This window comes from Parasteatoda tepidariorum, chromosome 7 (genome assembly GCF_982258835.1).
Source record: "Parasteatoda tepidariorum strain Cologne lab strain chromosome 7, Ptep-v5.0, whole genome shotgun sequence".
NCBI lineage: Eukaryota > Metazoa > Arthropoda > Arachnida > Araneae > Theridiidae > Parasteatoda > Parasteatoda tepidariorum.
The window spans coordinates 16,077,279-16,096,841 of NC_141761.1; the positions used below are offsets into that span (position 1 = coordinate 16,077,279).

General features: G+C 33.5%; 1 protein-coding gene across 1 annotated transcript; it reads left to right on the top strand.

The window, feature by feature from the left end:
* Nucleotides 1-663: 663 nt before the first annotated feature.
* LOC147806906 (uncharacterized) lies at nucleotides 664-7,490 on the top strand. The gene is made up of 4 exons (XM_087168629.1): nucleotides 664-1,254; nucleotides 2,185-4,660; nucleotides 4,748-5,248; nucleotides 7,168-7,490. The coding sequence occupies exons 1-4, from the start codon at nucleotides 664-666 to the stop codon at nucleotides 7,488-7,490; spliced, it is 3,891 nt and encodes a 1,296-aa protein (XP_087024755.1).
* The last annotated feature ends 12,073 nt before the right edge of the window (nucleotides 7,491-19,563 follow it).

The window sequence follows — 19,563 nt, forward strand, 5'->3', positions numbered from 1 at the left end:
TGCACATGGCCGGGAAATGGCCTAAGAAACCACCGATTTATCATATTAGTTTTCGTCGTCGTTTTCGTTCGTCGTTTCGCTGCATGATTGGGGTAAGTTCGTTGCGTTTTCTTTTGGAATAGTTAGAAATGTTAAATTTCTTCATTGAATAATTTAGTCGTATATTTGAAGGTATTCGTTGAATAAGGTAATTTTGAATTATGGTGTAGTTTGAGAATTTTGAAATGCAATTCGTATAGTTAGTATGTGTTTAAATTTTCGTTAAGAATAGGAATTTGTTATATTATTGGAGATATTTGAATTATTGTATATCTTGCTTTCGATTTGTTTTAGATAAATAATTTAGTTGGATATTTTGAATGAATAGTGCTTGAATAAGGTTATTTCGAAATAAGGCATGGTTAGAGTATTTGGAATGTAATTCGTATTGGTTTTGATTTTCGATTTCATTTCAGAAAAGAAATTTGTTAGAATGTAATATTATAGAAGTGTTATTTAATGGTTGTTGGTTACACTTTCGATTTAGGATTATGAATTTCAGTGTTTATTATTTGTATTTTTGTTTTGAATGCGTTTTATTGCATTTATTGTTGTTCTTAGAGTGAATTGAGGTTGTGACTGTTATTTGAGTATTTGTTTTGTAATTGAAATAATAAGTTTAAAATGGATGCGGCAAAAAAGGCTTTGTTAGAAAGAACAATTAAAGCTAGGTCTGTTTCAAGATCGTTAGTAACGAAGCAAATTAAAAAACTTGAAGCAGAAATAGATAATAGTTCCGATAAAATAATTGTTAACGAAACATTTTTACAATTAGTTGCTAAATTTGAAGAGATGTGTAAACTTGATAAGGAAGTTCAGGATTTAATTGATATTGATAAGTTAGAAGAAGAAATTGAGAGTCGCGAAGATTATCGTGATAAATTTGTGTTGTGGAAATCTCGCGCTGAGCGTTATTTAGCTGCAAACCAGAATACAGCTCCTCAAAATCTGGCGGAAACTCAACCATTAACTACTACTACAATTCCTCAAACTAGCCCGGTTTTAATAAACCAACCCCGTTTGCCCAAGCTTACTTTGGAATCATTTTCGGGTAAGAATATTAGTAGTTTTCCTAGTTTTTGGGCTAGATTTAAATCTGCAGTGCATGAGAATTCGAGTTTAAATGATATAGATAAATTTTCATATTTAAAATCGGTTGTTACAGATGATGCGGAATTAGCAATACAAGGTTTAACATTAACTTCAGAAAATTATGTAAAAGCGGTTGAAATTTTGGAAAAAAGATTCGGACGCAAAGAACTTATAATTGATTATCACATGAATTGTTTATTAAATCTGACCCCTGTCCGGAACTCGTTTGATGTTATTTCATTGCGTAAATTGTATGATCAGTTAGAAGTCAACATTCGAGGATTAGAATCCCTTGGAATCTCACCCGATTCTTATAGTTGTCTTTTGTTTCCGATAATTATGAAGGTTATCCCTTCTAGTTTAGCTTTAGAGTATAATCGAAAATTTGAAAAGGGGGATTCTAAGATCACTAATTTAACTCAATATCTCAGACAGGAAATAGAAAGTAGAGAAAGAACTACCGCATTGTTAAAGAATCGAAATGAGTCACAAATAAAAAGTTCGCCTTCATTTTCTAATAAATATTTCAATACGGCGCCACGCAGATACGCGAATATGAAACCTAAGTATCATTCGGAATTTCATCCCCCCTCTAATCATAACAGGCAGGCTGGGAGAGTATCGGCGACTGAATTAATGACATCTGCGGTTTTTAATTGTTTATTTTGTTCGGAAAAGAACCACTCTTCTGATTGTTGCGAGAATTTAAATGTTCAACAAAAAAGAGACAAATTAATTAAGGAAAGGAGATGTTTTTTATGCTGTAATATTTCTTGCAATGTAAAAATGTGTAAGAAAAATAATTGTTCGTTTTGTCAAGGGCGTCATGCACGTGCGATTTGTTTTAAATTAGAGAATTCTAAAAAACAAAATTTATGTTTAGATTCGAAAGAAAAGGGAGTTGATGTTAAAACTACCTGTTCAAATTCTGTGGTAAATAATAATAAAGGTGGGGTTTTGCTGCAATGCGTGAAGGCAGAGATTATTGGTAGCTCTTCGTCAGATAAAATATTTTGTTTATTTGATAATGGAAGTGAAAAAACATTTATTAAGAAAAACTTGTCTCGTAGATTGGGATTAAGGGTGTTAGGCTCAGAAAGGTTAAAAATATATTCATTCGGATCTAAAGTGCCTAAAAAACAAACTTGTAGTAAGGTAGAAATTAGGTTGAGGAATTTATTGAATGGAGATGAGGCGATGATTGAGGCAGTGGAAATCGAAGAAATTTCTAGAGCTAATATTACCCTTCCAAATCCGGATACATGGAAGGAAATGGAGTCAATGGGAATTAGATTGACATTTAGTAATGATGAATTGTTTGAAAATTGTGAAGTTTCATTGTTAATTGGTCAGGATTTTTATTGGTCTTTAACAAAACAAATTAAAAGATTGGATTCCTCACTGGTTGCTATTGATACCAGTCTTGGTTGGTCTCTTCAGGGTAAATGTGATGAGCAGAGTGTTTGTACGTCTGTAAATTTGGTTATTAATGAAAATGAATTAATTTCGGCTGAATTAAGGAAATTTTGGGAGTTAGAAAATTTAGGAATATTTGACAAGGATTCGGTGAATTTAGGTAACAGAGATGAAGAGGTGCTTAGTGAGTTTGATAATTCAGTTAGTTTTGTAGATGGTAGATACCGTGTAAGCTTGCCTTGGAGACCAGGAATGAGAGAAGTGTTGAAAAATAATGAAAATATTGCTCGTAAGCGTTTTGAAAGGTTATGTTGTAGGTTTGGGATGGATCCAGAGTTGCATTGTGAATATAGGGATGTAATCGATGGTTACATTAAGGAAGGTATAGTTGAGCATACTTCATGTGATTCTTTGAGGGATAGTACGGGATTTTTTCTGCCCCATCATGCAGTGATACGCAATGACAAATCTACCAGTAGACTGCGTATTGTATTCGATGGATCTAGCCATGAAGATGGGTATGCCTCGTTAAATCAAAGCTTATTTACTGGTCCAAACTTACATCCTGATATTCTGGAACTTCTTCTACGTTTTCGGAAAAATCCTATAGCGTTTACAGCAGATGTAAAATCAGCATTTCTTCAAATTGAACTTGATATTCCTGATAGAAACTTTACTCGTTTTTACTGGGCAGATAGCTTGAATGGTAATCCCTACATTTTGAATTTTACCAGAGTTCTATTTGGCCTTAGGCCTAGTCCATACCTTCTTGCAGCGACTTTGAAACATCATTTTAGAAAATACAAGGAACAGTTTCCAGAGACATTTGAGTTATTAAATAGCTCGATTTACGTCGATGATCTAATTTTGGGACAAAATAATATTGAAGATGCTTTAAGTACTTCCAAGGAGTGCTTGCAAATATTTAGTGATGCGGGTATGTTGTTACACAAATGGACCACTAATTCGGAAAATCTTGCTTTGTTATGGAAACAAGAGAATATGGAAACACAGCACTCTAAAAACACGCTGGCTGATTCCAAACCTTCAATTAAAGTTTTGGGACTATCGTGGGATGCCGAAAATGATCTAATATATTTTGATCCGAAGGACCTTTTAAAATTTCTGTCTCGTAAAATAGAATCAAAAAGATCAATTTTGCGTGTAGTCGGACGAATCTTCGATCCTCTCGGTATACTAGGTCCATTCGTCATTAGATTAAAATGCCTTCTGCAGGAACTTTGGTCTGCAGGACTTGATTGGGACTCGGATCTTCCCCCTGAGCTACACCGCAAGTGGCAGAAGTGGAGTAGTGAGGCGGATGATTTGACTTATATTAAGATACCACGTTATTATTTGGGTGAACCGAATAAAAAATTAATGAATTTGGAAATGCATTGCTTTTCCGATGCAAGCAAAATAGCTTATGGAACAGTTCTTTATTTGCGCTTTGTTTCTTCAGGTAATAGCATAGAAACTAGTTTTATTTGTTCGAAAAGTCGTGTAGCACCATTGAAATCACTAACACTGCCACGATTAAAGTTGACAGCAGCCCTATTATCAGCCAGGTTAGCCAAACAAGTATCGTCTTGTCTTAAATTTGAAAGCAATATATATTTTTGGACTGACTCACATATTTCGTATTATTGGATACGTGGTGATTCTTCAACCTTTAAACCATATGTCAAAAATCGCGTTGAAGAAATTCAGACACTTTCTAATCCAAATCAATGGGGACATTGTCCAGGAAGGGACAACCCCGCTGACATTATTTCACGTGGTACATCCGCTACCAAACTATTGCATAGTGAATTGTGGTGGAATGGGCCAGCATGGCTCAAACAACCACCAGATCAATGGCCCAACCTCCAACCCAATTTTGATTTGGACTTAAGTTCAAAAGAACTGGAACATCGCTCCAATGTCCATGTGGCTGTTACCAAGCAGAGAGAACCATTTGTCGACATAAATCGATTCAGCAGTTTAAAAAGACTCTTAAGGGTAACTGCTTGGGTGTTACGATTTGTGAACAATGCTCGAAATATTAATAAATCTACAAACTCGTGTCTCACGGCGGATGAGATACAAAATGCAGAACAATTTTGGATAAAAAGTATTCAAAACGAATTTTATCCAGAGGAGATATCGACTTTAAAAGAAAATAAGCAACTTCGAAATAATTCTGAAATAAAAACTTTAGTGCCATACTTAGATGAGGACAATATATTGCGAATTACCAGTCGATTAAATGAAGCAGATTTGTACTTGGGTGAAAAGCATCCAATAATTCTTCCTCGGCGTAGTAAATTTGCCGAGTTGCTTGTGATTAGGGAAAATGAACGTATTGCTCATTGTGGTGTATCGGCAACTTTGACTCAAATTCGAAAAAATTATTGGATACCTAAATGTCGTCAGCTAGCAAAATCAATCATTCGGCTTTGTCTCATTTGTAAAAAATATAATGCCAAACCAGCTGACCAATTAAGTGGACAGCTGCCTCAGGACAGAATTTCTCAATCTCCCCCTTTCCAAATTGTGGGAATCGACTTTACAGGAGCAATACTCGTAAAGGACAGACAAGACTTTCATAAGTCTTACGTCGCACTGTTTACGTGTGCAGTCACGCGTGCTGTTCTTATTGAAGGAAATGTTAAATCAAAATTGTTGTGGGAATTGGGGATCATTCAGGAAATATTTTTAGGTAGAGACAATTATGTCAGATCTTGCTTAGTTAAAACTTCTAAAGGCAGTTTTAAAAAACCTATACAGCTTCTTTATCCTTTAGAAATTAATTGATAAATTTTACTAATTTTGTTTCTATTTTGCAGATAGAGTAACTTAAATAATTCACTTCTTTTTTTAACCAGTTTGAAAGCCTTAAGTATGTATACACGTTTAAAAATATTTTGCTCTTTGTAATTTAGTAGAATTTTTCTTATATATTCATTTTGCATCGTAATGTATGTTTATTGTATCTGTAATAATTTTGTAATTGTTTGTGAATAGTCTCATTATGATAACAGTTTTAGTCATATCTTTGTTTTGATAAATGGTAAATGTTTAAATGGTATTAATTAGGTGAACATTCTGTTCACCGGTGGGGTGTGTGCCGAATTAATTTGCACAAGGCGCTTTGGCGCACATTCCAATGTAAAAGGAGCGAAGTAAGCAGCTACCGGCTGCCTCCCCTAAGTTTGTTGTAATACAGTAGTTGTAGTCGTGATTGTCATGTAAAAGGATTGCCTGCGGTCTTCCGCAGCTTGTGTGAACTTACCTCTGTTATGTAAATAAATGTTATTATTATTATAGTTCATCGTAGTTCAATTCGTCGTAATCGTGCACAGGGGTATCAAACAACCCTTTTACTTCGGGAAAGTGTCACAATTTCTCCCGTTGGAATGTCGTGAAGGTTCTATCAAGTCGGTTAACACGAAAATGGTTTTAAGTAAAAAGCATGTCATATGTTCCTTTTGAAAATATGGTTGAAAGATCCGTGATTTAAAATAAACTTTCTTTTTTTCTGTTGAAGAAACTCGTTTTGCTTAAAAGAATTTTAACGGAGTCGAACGTGTTTCGCTGAAAATGGAAAGTAAGGTTCGTTACCCATGTCAAAATTCTTGACGGTTTTCAATTGATGGTGCAGCATGATATAATCATCAATAATTCGATCATGAACCATTTTATTTTTTGATGAAAAGCAACAAAATGTAGGAATTCGGACTGATTTATGATGGTCCAACATAAGAATTGCAACTTGTTTTGATGGTTTGTTCATGTTGTAGAGTTAGTCATGTTGTAGAGTCTAGATCGAAGGGAATACCGTACCTGCAACCTGTCATCGAGCACATCTTGATATTCTACATATTGGTGACCCGGTGAATTACAACTGTGGGCCGAAGAATTACAGTAGTAACCCAATCAAGTACAGTGGATGATTTTATCTACTAAAGTAGTGTGCTAAAACAACTTTCATGGATATTTTAAAGTAAGTGAGATTTTGGTTTTCTTTCTTGACCGATAGTAATAAGTCATGTGAAGATTGAAGTTCGTCGTGTTAGCCTTCTTTAATTAAGTAAAGTGTTTTAACTTAAGTAAATGTAGGGCTAATCTGGTAATTTAATAATTGACTAATCTGGTAATTTAATTTTATGTATAGTAATTGTAAACATTTATAATATCTGTTGAGGAAAAGGACGCTAAAAATTTAGAGCTTTCTCGTGTTGCTTTTAAAACACCTGTTTTTTGGGAAGCAGAGCCTGAGCCTTTGTTCCACCAGTTGGAATTTGGTTTCACTTTAGTATGTATCATGTTAATTTGAGTTAAAATTAGAAAACACATAGTTAAAATTAAATTTAATTATTAAAATTTTCTTGATTACAATTTGACATATCAATAAGTAATACAAAGGGGGAAAGATTCTAGGATTCACTCACCAGGTGTGTCATCTCGAAACCAGGTCACCTTTTCTCAGCTATGCAAACTTTCTACTGATTTCTAAATGGTTGCAACCCCTACAGCAAGAGGAAACTTTGCCAAACTCACCCTTTGGCTCACTTTATTGATGTTTTTGGCGCACTTACTATTTTGGGACTCCTTGCTCTGCATCATTTGTAACAGCAGGAATAACAGCTGATGAAACTAAATACCATTGTGTAGTTTCGGTTTTGGACAGTAAGGTTCCATCTTCTATTAGAGATATAATTCGTAACCCTCCCAAATCTAATGCATATGAGAGTTTAAAATCTGAAATAATGGAAACTTTTTCTCAATCAGAATCTGCTCAGCTAAAATTGCTGCTGCAAGATTTGCAGTTGGGGGATAAACGATCGTCACAGCTTCTGTTAGAGATGCAAAATCTCTCTTGCCAAAAGCTGCGATATATTGCGTACTTTATGGCAGCAGCGTTTGCCAGTTCATGTGCAGCAAATTTTGTCCGTCTGTAAAGATCCAATTAATGAACTTGCTTTAATTGCCGACAAGATTTGCGAAATAACTTGTTTCCAATCGGACTGAAGTTGAAAATTCTCAGGATAATTTAACTCTTCAATCATTGCGTGAAGAAATTTCGATTCTTAGCACTAACGTTGAGAGATTATCTAGATCCTGTAGACAACGTAATCATGATAGAAGTCGCAGTCGTTGATACAGACGAATTCACGTAGTCGTACTCCTGCCAATCTACGTACGGGTAAATTATGTTGGTATCATAATCGTTTTGGTAATAAAGCACACAAGTGCATATAACCATGCCAATTTTTGTAAAACTAAACGGCTCGTCTGATGTAGCGACGGCAGATGTTAGCCAGTCTCACAGTCGCCTTTTTGTATATGATAAAATATCTGGTTTCAGATTTCTCGTAGACAGCGGCGCAGCAGTTAGCTGTTTTCCTAAAAATTTAACTAGAAATAACATAATTCACGAATTAAATTTGTATGCTGCAAACGGCTCTAAGATCTCAACTTACGGCGATAAGCGCTTAGAACTAGATCTTGGTTTGCGTAGAAGGGTCGACTTCGATTTTATTATTGCTGATGTGTCAAGCCCTATTATTGGTGCAGAACGTTTCGGACTGTTGGTCAATGTTAAAAATCGTCGATTCCTAAGGGCATTTCATGTCCTGGACCATCATTTGGCTTAACTTTGGTCTCATCAGAGAACCGTTATCATGATTTGATGGTCAAATATCCGAATATTTTAAGTTTCAATCAAAATTCACCGCGCCAAGACTACGGTGTGACACATTGCATTGAAACATTTGGACCTCCGGTTTGTTCTAAAGCAAGACGCTGTCGCCTGAGAAATTAAAAATTGTTCGTAAAGAATTTGCCGATTTAATAAAGCAAGATATTGTTCATCCATCTAAAAGCCCGTGGACAAGCCCGATACATTTAGTTCCAAAGAAAAATAGAGAATTTCGAATATGCGGTGATTTTCGTTGTTTAAATGCCAAAACTATTCGTGATAGATATCCGATACCTCATATGCAGGATTTTTCGCATAATTTAAATGGAAAAACTGTATTTTCTAAATTAGATTTAGTAAAAGCATATAACCAAATAAGAGTTGAAACTTCCGATGCTCCTAAAACAGCAGTTATCACACCAATTGGACTTTTTGAATATATATTTATGCCTTTCGGTTCAAGAAATGCTGCACAAACATTTCAGCGTTTTATTGATAATGTTTCAAGAAACATAGATTGCATTTGGATGATATTTTCATTTTCTCTGAAACCGAAGAAAAGCATAAATCGGATTTAGACAAAGTTCTTAAGCGATTTCAGTTTAATAATTAACTTAGAAAAATGCGTTTTTGGTGTTAATGAAGTTAATTTTTTGGGATATTTAGTTTCAAAGGATGGTATTCAGCCTATATCTGAAAAAGTAAAAGCTTTAAAAGACTTCCCTTTACCTAAATTTGTAGAACAATTACGGAGATTTTTAGCTATGGTAAATTTCTATCACAGATTTTTTAAAAATGCAGTTAAAATCCAATCTTGTTTACACGATTTTACTAAAGGTAAAGCTAAAAAAGATTAAACACCTCTAGTTTGGAGTGATAGGGAAATTTCTGCTTTTGAGGCAGTTAGAGATGCGATTGCAAATGCTGTTTTGCTAGCACATCCCTTACCAAATGCAAATTTATCTCTTGCTGTAGATTCTTCAGATTTTGCTATTGTTGCAGTTTTGCAACAAAAAGTAAACAATGAATTACAGCCTTTGAGTTTTTATTCTCGCAAACTTAATGTTGCAGAGCGAAAATACAGCACCTATGATAGGGAATTGCTTACAATTTATTCAGCAATCAAACATTTTCTCGGCACATGCTTGAAGGTCGAAATTTTCTAGTATACACTGATCACAAGCCTCTCATTTACGCATTTCAGTAAAAAAGTGAGAAATGCTCTCCAAGACAAATGCGACATTTAGAGTTTATTAGTCAGTACACTACAGATTTAAGACATATTCCCGGTAGTGAAAATATAGTTGCTGACACTTTTTCGAGAATTTCTTCCTTTGCGCTGGGCCCATATCCAAGAGGTCGTGGGTTCGATCCTCGCCGGCCGAAGACTCCCCGTGTAGAAAATTGTGACTGATGCACGTTAAATCTGTCGAGTCTCAAAGTCCTCCATGTTCCCACAACAAATCAATACCTCTGGGGGTACTGATCCAGGAGTTTCCTTGTCTTCTGGATTGGTTCAAAATTACAAGGCTACGGAGTTGAACGTAAGTAGTCGTAAACCCATGAAATTGGGTCGGCTGTTCAACGACGGTTATAAAATAAAATAAAATTTCTTCCTTTAGTTTTAATTCAAGTGATATCAATTCTGAAGAGATTGCGGAGGCACAGGTTAATGACACTCTTTGCGTGTGTCTAATTCCGGTCTCGAACTAAAACCTTTGAATCTCCCAAATTCAAAAATGATCTTTTGTGATGTTTCTACTGGTGATATAGGACCAAAGACTTTCGCTGAAGTATTTTTCAGACTTTTCATGGTTTATCTCATCCCGGAGGAAGAGTAACTTTAGACCTCATCAGGAAGAGATTCGTATGGAAATCCATGACCAAAGACATAAAGTTTTGGTGCAAGAGTTGCCTCTCATACCAAAGATCTGAAGTTGAACGTCAAACGAAATCCCCTCAAGGAGAATAGGGACTTCCTAGTGCCAGATTTTCGCATGTTCATATAGACATCGTGGGTCCTCTACCACCGTCAAGAGATTACAGGCACATACTTACATGTATTGACCGTTTTTCTAGATGGTCTGAGGCATTTCCAATGCAGAATCAGACAGCTGACACAGTTGCAGAAACGTTCTATACAGGTTGGATAGCCAGATTCGGAGTCCCAGAGACTGTCACAACTGATCAAGATCGTCAATCAATCTATTCGAATTACGTAGTTATTATACGTGCATGTGCATAAAAATAATAGGTATTTGGAATAACGAAATAAAGGCTTAACATTAAATCGTTCTATTCTCAATCTATTCGAATCAAGTAGATATTATACGTGTATGTGCATAAAAATAATAGGAATTTAGAATAACAAATAAAGGCTTAACATTAAATCGTTCTATTCTCAATCTATTCAAATCAAGTAGTTATTATATGTGTTTGTTTTTTTGTTTTTTTGTTTGTAGTTCATTTACGTCGCACTAGAGCTGCACAATGGGCTATTGGCGACGGTCTGGGGAGCATCCCTGAGGATGATCCGAAGACATGCCATCAAAATTTTGATCCTCTGCAGGGGGGATGGCACCCCCGCTTCGATAGCCCGACGACCTGCACGCGAAGTCGAGCATTTTATGGTAGAACAGTTTAACGTGGACACCCTCGGTTCCTACGCAGACAGAACCAAGCTGTCACCCACCAGCACACTGACCTCAGCCAGTGATGCTTGACTTCGGTGATCTGCTGGGAACCGTGTCTTAACGATCAGTCCACTGCCGGACTATTATATGTGTATGTGTATAAAAATAATAGGAATTTAGAATAACAAAAAAAGGCTTAACATTAAATCGTTCTATTCTCAATCTGTCCGAATCAAGTTGTTATTCTTTAAAAAATAAATTCCTACCCTATGCACCCACATATTTTACGCAGAACTCTCCCGAGAGAGGAGTATCGGAACCATTACTGCAACAACAACAACAAAAAAGAAATAAAGAAAACCGGAACCCCTTCAGAGGAAAAGCCTTTCTCATGAATGGAGGAAAGATTCGGAATATGCAAATTTATGGCGTGCCATTGACTGAGATTCCGCGGGGTCGGAAATAGTAACAAAATATTGATTGCTATCTCGGATGTATTGTTAGAACACCCCAGCTGATGAGCGGAAGATCTTTCACCAAGTTGCTTTATTTATGAAACAAACAATCATTTCAAGATCCGTGGCTGGATTTACACTCAATAAAATAATTGTATTTTTATAATAAGTGAATCATACACTTGGTTGATCAAATCGCATGTGTGTTTTTTACCATGCAAATTAAACCAGATTAAAGAAACTATTTAGTTTAACTCATTTTAGGAAGGGCATAAATTTTTTTATAAAATGTGGTGTTTTTTTAATTTAAATATGCTTGCATTACATTCATTACGACGCAAAAGAAATTTTATGAATGTAAAATTGTATTTTATTTGGGGAATAAAATGGTACATATAAGCGCCATTCACTAAATGAATGAACGAACTATTTAGTTGATCATTTGTTTTTTTTTTATGAATTTTTTTTTTATTTCTTTATTTACTGACGTGCAACTTTAAAATATCATAAAGACATATGATAAACTTTTAAAAGGAATAATTATACATTTTCAAAAATTTCATTTCTCAATAATTGTTAATAAGCTAGAGTAGTTTCTCAACTGTTTACTCTAATTGAATTAATAATATTTTACAGGCAGTAAAATAAAATTAGCCAAAATATTCGTTAAAAAAAATATATTTACTGAAATGGTGCGTTTGCGCACCTATAACCGAAGATTTATGTCATAATATTTATGCTGTTTTCGTCTATATGCTTGTTAAAAATATTAAAAAGAGTTTCGGTCAGATTTGAACTTGGTAGAAAATCAAACTTTTGCGCACCTCTGACCGAAGATTTATGTCATAATATTTATGCTGTTTTCGTCTAGATGTTTGTTAAAAATATTAAAAAGAGTTTCGGTCAGATTTGAACTTGGTAGAAAATCAAACTTTTGCGCACCTCTGACCGAAGATTTATGTCATAATATTTATGCTGTTTTCGTCTATATGTTTGTTAAAAATATTAAAAAGAGTTTCGGTCAGATTTGAACTTGGTAGAAAATCAAACTTTTGCGCACCTCTGGCCGAAGATTTATGTCATAATATTTATGCTGTTTTCGTCTATATGTTTGTTAAAAATATTAAAAAGAGTTTCGGTCAGATTTGAACTTGGTAGAAAATCAAACTTTTGCGCACCTCTGGCCGAAGATTTATGTCATAATATTTATGCTGTTTTCGTCTATATGTTTGTTAAAAATATTAAAAAGAGTTTCGGTCAGATTTGAACTTGGTAGAAAATCAAACTTTTGCGCACCTCTGACCGAAGATTTATGTCATAATATTTATGCTGTTTTCGTCTATATGTTTGTTAAAAATATTAAAAAGAGTTTCGGTCAGATTTGAACTTGGTAGAAAATCAAACTTTTGCGCACCTCTGACCGAAGATTTATGTCATAATATTTATGCTGTTTTCGTCTATATGTTTGTTAAAAATATTAAAAAGAGTTTCGGTCAGATTTGAACTTGGTAGAAAATCAAACTTTTGCGCACCTCTGACCGAAGATTTATGTCATAATATTTATGCTGTTTTCGTCTATATGTTTGTTAAAAATATTAAAAAGAGTTTCGGTCAGCTTTGAACTTGGTGGAAAATCAAACTTTTGCGCACCTCTGACCGAAGATTTATGTCATAATATTTATGCTGTTTTCGTCTATATGTTTGTTAAAAATATTAAAAAGAGTTTCGGTCAGATTTGAACTTGGTAGAAAATCAAACTTTTGCGCACCTCTGACCGAAGATTCATGTCATAATATTTATGCTGTTTTCGTCTATATGTTTGTTAAAAATATTAAAAAGAGTTTCGGTCAGATTTGAACTTGGTAGAAAATCAAACTTTTGCGCACCTCTGACCGAAGATTCATGTCATAATATTTATGCTGTTTTCGTCTATATGTTTGTTAAAAATATTAAAAAGAGTTTCGGTCAGATTTGAACTTGGTAGAAAATCAAACTTTTGCGCACCTCTGACCGAAGATTCATGTCATAATATTTATGCTGTTTTCGTCTATATGTTTGTTAAAAATATTAAAAACAGTTTCGGTCAGATTTGAACTTGGTAGAAAATCAAACTTTTGCGCACCTCTGACGGAAGATTTATGTCATAATATTTATGCTGTTTTCGTCTATATGTTTGTTAAAAATATTAAATAGAGTTTCTGTCAGATTTGAACTTGGTAGAAACTTTTGCAAGTTATAAAAAGTGAATCGATTTCAGTCAGATCGAAGAAAATAAAAAGAGCTTGCAGAATATAATTTTAGAACAGGGTGATCAAGCAATGGATACCATTATAAATTTTATACGAAAAAAGGATTCTGAAAAGATTAGTTTTATTAGATACCTGTTTCAAAAATAATAAAATGCACTAGACACAATAAATATGAAGCGAAAGAATACTTCAGATTCTTGTATTAAATTCAAGAATGTTTAGGACTTAAATCTAAGCCTAGAGAGCAAAATAAGGCACTCAGCAAAAAACTTTTAATGTAAAAAGGTTTGTTATGTGGTTTACGTGTGAACCTTCTAACCTTTAAACGAGATCTGTGACAACCTGCTCTGCTCTAAGACACACATTACCCTAATCCAAAACCTTGGAAAACAGCCTTCGATACAAAAACCTTCCATTGAGGTTGAACTAGCGTAAAAAATCCTCCCAGAAAGCATCTTCTAACCTTACAGTAACCTTGTGTCGGGATTTTTTTTTCTTTTTATCGTCACAAAAATATTTGTAATAAAAACCTTTTTTCAATAAAGTAAAAATATTGCAGTTTCAAACCTTTCATCCTAAAAGGATTATAAATTATTTTCTAAAGCTTTTAAAAAAGTATTTTCGTTTAGGTAAAATGGTCACTTAGGTCCATAATGACACTAGCGATAGGATCAAATTGCATTGTCTATAAAATTTTTATGATAAGGGGGATTTTAGCTGAGCATAACAAGACGTTGAGAAAAGAAACCTTATAATTACCTAGATTTAAGGTTATTTTCACTCTAATTCAACCTGGATTTAAGATTTTTTATATCAAAGATTGTTTACCAAGGTTTTGGATTAGGGTAATGTGCGTAAAATAGAGCAGATTGTTACAAATCTCGTTTTAAGGTTAAAAGGTTTCCCAAAAAATCTTTTTAGTTTTGCATTAAAAGGTTTTTCGCTGAGTGAAAATAAACCTTATTTTGTTTTCTGGGCTTGGACGAAGCTAGTCTCAAGAGGAAAATAATCTTAAATCTAGGTAATTATAAGGTTTCTTTCCGCAACGTCTTGTATGTTCAGCTAAAATCCACCTTGTCAAGAAATTTTGATGTAGTGCAATGCATTGCTAGTGTAACGATTTTACCTAAGAGAAAAATAATTTTTAGGATCAAAGGTTTGAAGCTGCAAAATTTTTTGCTTTATCGAATTATTATTTTCTTTTTATTGTCACGAAAATGTTTGTACTAAAAACCTTTAATGCAGGCAAAAATATTGCAAACCTGACAGGATTATTTTTAAAAAGGTCACTTAGAGACGTCATAATGACGTCACTCTAGCAATAGGATCAAATTGAAATTAAAATTTCATGCCTTTGCGAACCTTATAATTACCTATATTTAGGATTATGAAAGGATATTTTCACGCTTGAAAACCCAACTTCGATTTAAGGTTTTTATATTGTTTTCCAAGGTTTCGGATTAGGGTAATGTGCGTAGAATAGAGCAAATTATCACAGATCTCGTTTTAAGGTTTACACGTAAACCCTATTACATACCTTTTTAGGTTTACATTAAAAGATTTTTGCTGAGTAAAAATAAACCTTATATTGCTATCTGGGAGTCGTAATGTAAAATCATTTTCCGATTATAAAAGCCTTACACATTTTCCCTGAAATGTGATATAAAGAAAAATAATATTTCTAGGTGAAAAACTTTCATCTTGCACTTATATGCATCATAAATGACTTGCATCATAAATGACTTTAAATAAATGACTTTAAACTAAAGGAAAATCATAAGAACTATTAAAAAGAAATTTTAAAAAATCCCCAGATAGCAAAATAAGGTTTATTTCCACTCAGCAGAAACCTTTTAATGTAAACCTAAAAAGGTTTTTTAGGTCATTTGCGTGTAAACCTTCTAACCTTTAAACGAGATCTGTAACAACCTGCTCTGCTCTAAGACACACACTACCCTAATTCAAAACCTTGAAAAACAACCTTCTATGTAAAAACCTGAAAATCGAGTAAGCGTGAAAAATATCTTCGAATAAAGCTAATCTTAAGATTAAAATAATCTTAAATCTAGGTAATTATAAGGTTTCTTTTCTCAACGTCTTGTTATGCTCAGCTACCTAAAGGACAATACTTTTTAAAAAAAGCTTTAAAAAATAGTTTTTAATCCTTTCAGGAGTTAGAAACTGCAATATTATTGAAAAAAGATTTTTAGTACTTCATGACAATACAAGGACACAAGGTTTCCGTAAAGCTTTCATGCGTTTTAATTGAAAGGTAAGACTACAAATGTTAATATATTATTTTAATAATATTACTTAAGTAAGTATTATCACGTCTTTTCATGTTAGTTAAGCATCTATACTGAAAACATTACAAGAAAACTACAAAATGTTTAAATTTATTAGATTGCAAAACAATTTTCGAGGAATGTAACATAAAAATCTTCAATAAAAACCCTTTTCATGTAATTTTTTCTCAAGTCATGATGTTCCCTCTCTCTCGTATTCAATGTAAAGGTGTTTTTATTGGGGAACGAGTTAATTTTGCCCACAAATGTTCATCTTATAATGAACGTTTACATTTAACGAACCACAATTTTTTATTCTCTTCTTAAAAACTTGAGTGAAAAGCGAAGCATCAATTTCAGCACATTCCAAATAAAATAATCCGTTACTTTAGAACGAAAAATTGTTAAGATTAATTTAACATTTTCTAAAAATTTTATAATGAATTACAAAAAAAGCCAATGAAAACTTAACGGAAACTTAATGATAAGCCATTAACATTACAAACAAGTGCAAAATAATAATGAAGAACATAATTATGGCATTGATTAAAAAAAAAAACATGTACAAAATAATGAAATTAACATTTCACCATAAAAATTGAAATTCTAAGCGAAGCGATATCGAACTGAATGTAAATAAAAGCCAGGATTTCTAAGCATTCATTAACTGTCAATAAAATGAAAAGAATCTGATTAACAAATTTCATAAACCGGAAAATAAAAAATTCTCTTTGAATAGAAGTCAATTAACTTTCGCTGTAGCGGAAAAAAAATTTATGTGAAAAGTGATGAATTTAAAAAAAAAAGCTATAAATGGCGGATTTCACGATATAAATTGTTTTTATTGAATGCGAGAAGTACTTTAAAAAAAATTTTTTTTTTTTTAGTTGAATCGTAATGTAATGCAACACGGCGTAAAGATTAAATATAATTTATATTTTAATACGTGTTACTTGAAAGTTTATTGAAGAATCTATTTATATTATTATATTTATATTTTTTTTTACTACAAACGAAGTTCAATGGGGCCGTTCAAAAAGTACGTACATCCCGAAGGGGGGGGGGAGGGGATTCGCTATTTTGTACGGTTTTGTACGATGGGGAGGGGGGTGGTATTATACAAAGTACGTACACTATAAGCATACACCAAATTTAAATTTGACTTTTTCTTACACACTCCTTAAATAAATATTTAATTTTATTTAAAACAGAATTATTTTAATTTTTATGAAAAAGGGGGGTAGACTAATAAAATGTACGTACTCTAAGGGGGGGGGGAGTAAGACCTTATGTACGGTAATGTACGAAGGGGGGGGGAGGGGTTTAAAATTTCTCCATTTTTGTGTACGTACTTTTTGAACGGCCCCAATGATTATTAAAAGGAATAATAAATTTTAATCCTTATTATAATTTTTTACTTGTGTTTCAACACATTAATTTTTTTTTTCATTTTAAGAATTAAGTTATTTATGCAATTGAAATGTAAAGATTAAATTTTGTTTCTTTTTATAAAGTTTCGCAAAATGTATTCAGCCAGAATTTTTAAAATCGCTTAGGGGGGCACTACCTCTCTTCCCAACCCCTGAAATTTACAAGACAAGGGAACTCCTGGATCAAGTATTGGGAAAAATTTGCCTTCGTGGAGGACTCTATTTGATGGAACTAACCGCATTTGCGTTATATGGAGAGGAAAACCACTAAAATTTCTTACGGTTAGACTGTTGGCAAGGGGACTCTAACCCATGGTTCGTCTACCACTGAGGATATTTTACGTAAGCACTGTGGTCGGTGCAAGCCGTATGCGGAATTCATATTGACCAGCCATAGCTGGGATTCGAACCCGGTTCACCTCATTGTAAGGCGGACGCTCTGTGCCATCACGGCTCTATGCTTTTGATTATAGCTGTTTCTTAATGTATTTTAAATGATATTAACGATTAAATGGAGAATTAAAACAGGGAGAATAACACAAGTTTGTTGACGCCAAAGAATCTAAATTTCCAACAGCTGCTTCTCTAGAGTTTTCTTAATTAACTCGTAGAACTGCTGTTCCCTTTGTCACAATGCCAAGTAATCACAGGCAGTTTAAACGGACTAAAGAATTCAGGAAAAAGAAATTAAGAGATCTCCAGAACCGATTTGAATGTAATTTGATGAATGTACACTCGTTGGAGTCGGAAGGAAACAGCAGAAAGGCAGTTTCCTGAGGTCGTTCAGATATATGGTTCAACCTGCGAATATTCACACGCTATAGAAATTCGTTGACCAGAAGAGCTTTATGTTATTAATACTATGAGATTATTTATTCTAAGAGAGAGAGCAAAAAAATGATGCAAGTATTGACAGAAGAGTAATTTTACAATCCTGGCCAAATTATTAGACGCCCTATGTGAAATTATCAGGTGATCTACTAAACAGCATTATTTGAAGCGGCTTCTTTATGTTCCTGTATCAATACAATACATTAAAAAAGTATACAAAAAATCTCCTGAACATTTATGTTTAATTATAAAAGTATTCCGTGCACATTATTGAAGCGTGCGTCTAATAATTAGGTCTAATTATTGCAATATAATATAATAAATATTCTATATAATATCAGTTATCCAAGCGTCTAGTTTAACCAATTGATACCACTAAAGTGCAAACCACGTAAATTGAGATTTTACATAGAATGCATCGAATAATTTGGCCAGGGACTGTAGTGACAATACTTTTTAATCCTTTTAGGTTTGAAATATTTTTGCTTCATTAAAACAAAAAGCATTTTTCTTAAAAAAGAAAATTCCGGGTTGTCGTAAGTAGGTTACTTGCTTTCTAGGATAAATTCTTTTATGTGTGAGATTTAAGTAATAATATGTCGCTAAAGGAAGTGATCAACCGAACATGAAGAAGGTTTTCTTCGATGAAAGTGCTGCTGTTTACACCTGGAGGCAATTATCATAAACCGAAAGGAGAATTCCTCCGCCTACAATTTGAAAGGAAATAGTTTGCAAATTGCTTACAACAGTGTTTCCCAAAGTGGGGTACGCGTTCTTATGCGAAATATCTTGAAACAAACGAAAATTTAAAAATTTTTTTTATTTAAAAACAAAGCTAGTGATGAAAATTTACGATTGCGCATTTTTCTATTGCCTATTTTTTGCAGTGTTAACAGTGAATATTTAGTGGTGTCAACAGCCAGTTGCGATTTCTAACTTTTGTGCAATTTTTTATAGTAAAAAATACACAAATTTTTTTATGAGTGGTACACAGCTTTACTAAAAATTTAGAAAGGGTACATAAAAGTCATAAGTTAGGGGAAACACTGGCTTACAAGATGAAATTTGTAATAGCTTCGAAGATACGCTTTATTTATCAAAAGAATGAAAAGGAATATCTGAACCGTTTTGTTACAACCGCTGATATAATTAAAGACATATTTCTTCCCCGAGATACTACTTCGCAGTACATGAAAGATATGTTCTTAAATAATTTCAACTTCTTAAATCTTGAACACAGTATCCCGAAATCATACACAAAGAATGTACTTGATAAAATTTGGATACTTGACCTTTAAACTACGGAGGGTAGCCGGTAAAATATCGTCCTTATAATTTAAACAGGGGACCAGTACTAAGTTTGGATTTTCTAAATGTTATTTTCACTGTACTTTGTCGACTCAAAGAAGTCATTCCTGAAAAAATAATTAACCTATTTCCTTCTAATGTC